We start from the raw sequence: 6,205 nt of genomic DNA on the forward strand, positions 1-6,205 counted from the left end.
GTGATTCTTTTCTCTAGCACAGAGGAGATTACGGGATGGGTGGGTGGGTCAAAGGTCGCGTGATTTGGAGAGGGGAGAACAACTGATTGTCAACCGTGGGATACACACCGATGAACGGTTCAGATTTAATTTTCCTACGGCACTTCGTGCCTTTATAAGTAGTAGGGATGTATCAGTTTTCATGAACTCGAAAACGCATTTTTGGATCTGATACTATATATGTTGTTTATTCCAGAGAATACAAAATTGTAAGCCACAGATCCAACAAAAAACAGTGGATCAGCAAATACCTTGAGTTAAAGTGGACAACTGTGATTGTCTGTTGGAATTAACCTGTCGAAAAGCAGTACGCCCAGGATTGGTATCTCCAGGATCTATTATCCACATTGGTTATGTAATGTAATCGAGGAAGAAATTGTATATATGCGTAAGGTTTATATTGATTATAGGAACCTGAATTTTCGTTTTGCGGCGGCAGTGGCTTTTTGGACATGATTGACCTCGCCTGGATCGGCTGCGTCAAGTTTGCATGGAGTTGGTTGGTGGTGTGCTCGGAGTTCCTGGGTGTGTGGTCTGGACCCGGGCGATGCAGGATTGGCACGGCAGGGAGGCGTCTAGGTATGGTGATGATCTCGTCCAGGTGTGGATGCTGCCTGGGATCTGCAGCAGGGAGGGGTGGACTTGTGGAGGCTGAGTTGAGGATGTGCGGAAGTTACGGGTGGGAGCCTAGGAGGCATCTAGGTGGGGAAAACAGTAGAACGTGGTGGGGAGAACAAATCAATCAGGATCGTCCGATCCACATGGATGTGCGGTTGAAATCAAATTTTCCAATGGCACTTCGTGCCTTTATAAGTATATAGATATATAGATATATAGAGATAGAGATAGAGATTGATTTGTTTGGGTACCCCACCCCCTCCCAAACATCATGAAGTAACAAGTATATATTTAAATAAAAAATAAAAAACAGCACAAAAGATGTACACTTCTTGATCACGCATCACATTAACTCTTCAAGTGCAATTTCGACTTTGTTATTCTCTAAAAATAGGACTTTGTCCTACTTTATAAGTAAAATTATACCGCCGAGCCGAGATAAAGTAATAGGTGAAACGTTTTGCACATCATTTCAAAGATAAAACAACCTACTTTCGAAACCACCAGACATCGTTACGTACACCACACTCACCAAGCTATTGCCGAAAAGAAAAAAAAAATCGGACATGGTCCATAAAATCACCTCCGTGGACCAAGTCTAGCAATTTACAAGTGACCAGGAAAGAGAGAAAACAGATGATAATGTGGCTATCTATTCTTATATTTAAATTGACATGCATGCCGCCATGCCATGTTTCAATTGCTGGAGTTGGTCCATAGGGTAATTTTATGGACCATTTCCCATAATATTATTTACCTCACCGAAGAAGGATGCATGTCGTCTCGCTTCGGTTCATGGAGTGGTGATAACTAACTCACGTGTATAAGATAGGAGGCCACAGAGAACGCCCCACGCCAGTGCCCAAAGTGACTCGAGACATGATCGAAACTTGCCCACCGATGACAACCGAGCGGGATTGAGTGGCACCAGAATTCCATGAAGATACCCCCAAGTGGGTAAGGATCCAGAGCACCGCTGCCATCAAGACTGAGAAGGCCAAGGGTTTTCACCTAGAGCCCTGACACAAGGAAGGTGACCACAACAACGCCCCCAAGAGAGTCATGACACATGCATATTGCATGAAACAACCACTTCACTTCTTATACAAGATGGATTCAAACATATGTGAACAAGAAATGCTTTGGCCCCCGTATCGCTCTACTCCAAGTCGACACGGGTGGCGACCAAACCCTAGCACGCCACCAGCCTTCTTCCCGTTCATCCCTCAGCTTGCCGGCACCAAAGACATTTGTTGGGCAAGCTCGCAAGCTATCCGAGGAAGGTGGCCATGGGTACGTATCTAGCCACTTCATTCAGAGTGCTATTGATTCCCGAGGTGGCGGCCTAGCTTGTCTGGAGAGGAGACACCAGCTCGATTGCAACCTGTGGTCGCGGATGCGGGCCTGCCTCTGAGGCCATGTGAACGGCGCGGAGCTGGCAAGTGTTGAACATGGCTCTGGGGCCTCCTTGGTGGATGTCAGCTCCATATCTGAAGACTCCAGCCCCTCTCAACTCAGACATGTCCCACCTCGCTGAATTTGTGGCTGGTGGTACTGACTCTTGGACGGGTTAGGGTGATGGCGGCAGCAATTTGTGACCGGAAGAAATACCTGACTGGTGGTATCAGTCTGGATGGTGACGAGGACTATCGGTTCCACCTTCCTCGCTAGGGGGCGCCATCGAGGTGATGTCCCTCCCCTTCCCCTAGTTTCCCGGGTGAAAACCTAATCATTCAATTGGACCATGGTGGCACCGTGGGTGTCACAATCCTTGCTGAAAGCGTGGTCTTAGTAGCTTGGAGGTTGTGGGCATTTGTGATGTGTGTGGAAGTGTGTTGGTGACCTGTGGGTTGTGATGCGAGTGGTGTTCTTCAAGTTTGTGGAGGACCATGGTGATCTTCGGTGCCGATACCGCCTCGTGCATTTATGTTGACATGCACTTGTCCAGGTGGTGAGGGAAGTTTTCCCGTTATCATTGTCGGCAGACTTGCAGTGGTGTTGTTAGAGCGACCTTCATCTACGGCCCTTGGTTAGTCCCTATGAAATTCGGTGCTTGTGCATGCTCCTACTCCGTACCTTCCCAACAACTATTTCTCCGATGTGATCATTTTCCGGACTGGTGCAGATTTCTCCAGTGTGTGTCTGGAAGCATGTGGGACCTTTTCGAAGTCGTCTTCCTTGGACCTCTCTTAGAATTAAGCACCATACAAGTAGATCAATAATTCTACGTTGAGTACGATAGTTGGTTCTAGTACTGCTCATCTCGCCAGAATAATATGAGTTAGCCTTGCAACGTCCTGGGCGTATCGCTGGACATCACTCGACGAGTTGATGCGGTGTGCCGGAACCAAGTCTAACAACCTCGAAGTTAATGCTCATCCAAGTTCATAGGAGCTAGCGCCTCCAACGACCAACGGACAAGGAGGTAGAGTTCCTTCTTTGGCGATGGACAGGATGAAGCTGCAACGCTCAGTTTCCAGGTGCAACCCTGGTCAAGTCACTCCTATCGGCCTCCTCCTCTTGAGGAGGGCTTCCTCCGGCTCCGGTTTGTTGATCACGGAAGAGGGCCACTTTATTTTCAAGTTGTTCTTCGTAGTATATCTGGTGCTTTATTGTAATTTCGCCGCTTTGTTCGCCGTTCTTCAGCATCCTATAACTAACAGTGGTCGTGTGAGGCTTCATTAATTTAAAGCCTGGCACCCTAATGCTTTTTATCTAAAAAAAAGTCACTGAAACGGCCATTGGTTTTCACCCGAAGGTGACCACCAGCAATCCCGTAAAACTTTTCCGTAGGAAAGTCTCCGTAAGTCTAGCATTTTTTAGGTGACCACAATGACGCCTCTAAAAGAGTCACGACACCCGCAGATTGGAGAAAGCAACCACACCACATGTTACCGTAAAACAAGGAAGTCTGTAAGATCAATTCAAACATACGTGAACCTCTTGACACACGCACATGCACACTTGGAGAAGATGAAAGATGGGAGACAGGTTTGTGCTGCCCAAGAAACGCAGCCTTTCTTGGTTTTTTCTCTTTTATTCAACTGTAAATATAACAGAGTGGCTGGGTAACGAACCATGATTCCTGCTTCTGGCACCATCATATGATCATGGCGCATGCGATGCGATCCGGTTCCGGTGTGGACAGAGGCACAGAGCAAACCTCAAGCTGAGAAAGAAGGCGCAAGATGACTAAAATTTAGGCGAGGAACGTCTTGTTTGGCAGAGAACGGAGTAGTATGGTCTCGATGGTGAGGCCTGGGCCAAACCCAAAGAGCAGCCCCCACTCGAGACCTTCCCCCGCCGTCGGCAAGACACGTTTCTCTGACACCCGTCTCATCTCCTCCATGGCGATGATGACACAGGAGCTCATTGTATTCCCGTGCTGCCTCATCACCTCCCTGGACACCTGCATCTTGTCCTTCCTCAGGCCGAGAGTGCTCTCCACCCTGTCCAGTATAGCCCTGCCGCCTGGGTGCATCAGCCAGAACAGCTCCTCGTTCCAGTCCTTGGTGAGCCCCGCTTGCTCTAGGGTCCTCTTCACGAGGCCCTCTATGTTTCTTGAAACGTGCAGCGGATTGTCCGGATCCAGCGTGTACATCAGCCCCTCCTCACAGAGATTCCCTTCTACCATCTTCTCCGTCCCCGGTATGATGTCCTGCGACGCGGACACCATCTCAAACAAGGGCAGCTCGTCGCCGGTGGGGTGCGCTCCAACAATGACGGCTCCAGCGGCGTCGCCGAAGAGAGCCTGCCCAACGAGGTTCCCTGGGTGGGTCTCCGAGGGGCCACGGAACGCCAAGCTCGTGACCTCCGAGCACACGACCAGAACCCGCGCGCCGGGGTTATTTTCTGCAAGGTCCTTCGCTAGGCGCAGGGACATGCCTCCTCCATGACACCCGGTCTGGTACAACATGAAGCGTTTGGTGGTGAGTTTGAGCCCAAGGAGCTTCACCAGATCGAAGTCTGCCCCAGGCATGCGCCCGCTCGACGTTGTGCACAAGACCAGGTGTGTGATGTCGGACGCTCGCCCACCCCAGTCACCGATGGCGATGCGTGCAGCTTCTGCGCCAAGTTGGGGTATAGCTGCATCCGTCAACTCCTGTCGAACGTTTAGCGATGGCGAACTATAGGCTGTGACAGTAGGGTTGCTCATTAGAAAGTCGTGAGACATCCAAAGATGTCGCTTCTCTATGGCTGTGCGATCACCTGAAAATTTGTACATGGCAAGAGCTTTTACTTCGTCTGATCATTCCGGACATGTCACATTATGCAAGATCATACTGATTATAACTTGATCACGTGTATTGTGCCTTTTATATTTTACCTTTTGTATCGTTGGATATCGGATGTTTGTACGACTGTGTGCATCTTAATCATGCAGAGACCGTAAAACTTTAAATATTTTAAGTAATAAAACATCCTTTATCGAAAAAAACATTATCCAAGATCAAACTTTGACCAAATTTTAATACTATAGAAATAAAATGCATGAATCTAGTTTTTTCATTTCTAAAAGCACTTACTTATGGTGATTATGTAACTATATTAACGTATCATTGTAAGAATTTCTTATGTCTCAGTCATTTATTTTTGCAACCAAGTTAAAAAGAAGAAAGTGCAACTTGTTTTGGGTTGCGCTTTTCTTGAAACTTAAGAAAATCTTAATCGACAGAGACGTAGACAAAATATTAAATACTAATCGAGTTGATTCTCCCTATCAAATCATCACGAGTAATACAGTCTGTCCATAGTTCTAACGAACAAATACTCATGCATGCATTGCGACGTATGAACTCTTTAATTGTTGTACTATTAGTTAAGTTATCAACAAAAGTTGTCCTCAGACTCATGGCTAACGCATTAGCTCAGGGACGATAAATAGACCTTTTCTAAATAAAATGATAAAAACCTATCACTCTTCTGACCAAACAGATAAACAACATAAATACTTTTCATTATGTCGATGTGTGAACGAACTTACAAATCCTCTTGAACTTGGCCTTTAGATCCACCATGTCATTACTATTTGTCATCTGAAAATAGTAATCTGCGAAGGAAATTTGGGGCTGTATATTGGGCGGGGTAGCACTACCTAGTCCTATGATAGTTGCTAGCCCGTCACTATGACAGGCAAATATCGTCTTCCCAATAGGACCATCCTCCATATGTGTCCCATAAGAACCCATGTTGTTGATCTAATGCTACTCGACCAAACACCACACCACACAAACGGGCCATGTGATCTGCATATATAGCTAGGTTGGCTTGGAATCTTGGGATGTAGTTTTTTAGATCATAAACCCAGTGAAGTACAGCCAGCTGACACACCACCTGAAAGACTTTAGTATTCGTCGGTTTTTTGTCCATGTAATGTTGAAGAGTTGTGTTACGGTGGTTGGGTAGTACTATCCAGTACTACCCAGTACTACCACCCTGATTAATTCTGACCATCCGATTAGCTAAATTAATTTAATCTATAAATTAATGTCCTGAGGGGTAAATATGGCAACTTCACCCTGCAGAACTGAACCGCACGACCAGCCTT

At 46.8% G+C, this 6,205-nt stretch overlaps 1 protein-coding gene across 1 annotated transcript; it reads right to left on the reverse strand.

Moving 5' to 3' along the window:
* Positions 1-3,780: 3,780 nt before the first annotated feature.
* LOC127315968 (chalcone synthase-like) lies at positions 3,781-5,825 on the reverse strand. Its single transcript, XM_051346396.2, has 2 exons — positions 5,642-5,825; positions 3,781-4,866 (listed from the first exon to the last, which is right to left on the reverse strand). Exons 1-2 carry the CDS (start codon positions 5,823-5,825, stop codon positions 3,857-3,859), a joined length of 1,194 nt encoding a protein of 397 aa, XP_051202356.2. The 3' UTR covers positions 3,781-3,856.
* Positions 5,826-6,205: the final 380 nt, after the last annotated feature.

This window comes from Lolium perenne, chromosome 7 (assembly GCF_019359855.2).
Source record: "Lolium perenne isolate Kyuss_39 chromosome 7, Kyuss_2.0, whole genome shotgun sequence".
Taxonomy (NCBI): Eukaryota; Viridiplantae; Streptophyta; class Magnoliopsida; order Poales; family Poaceae; genus Lolium; species Lolium perenne.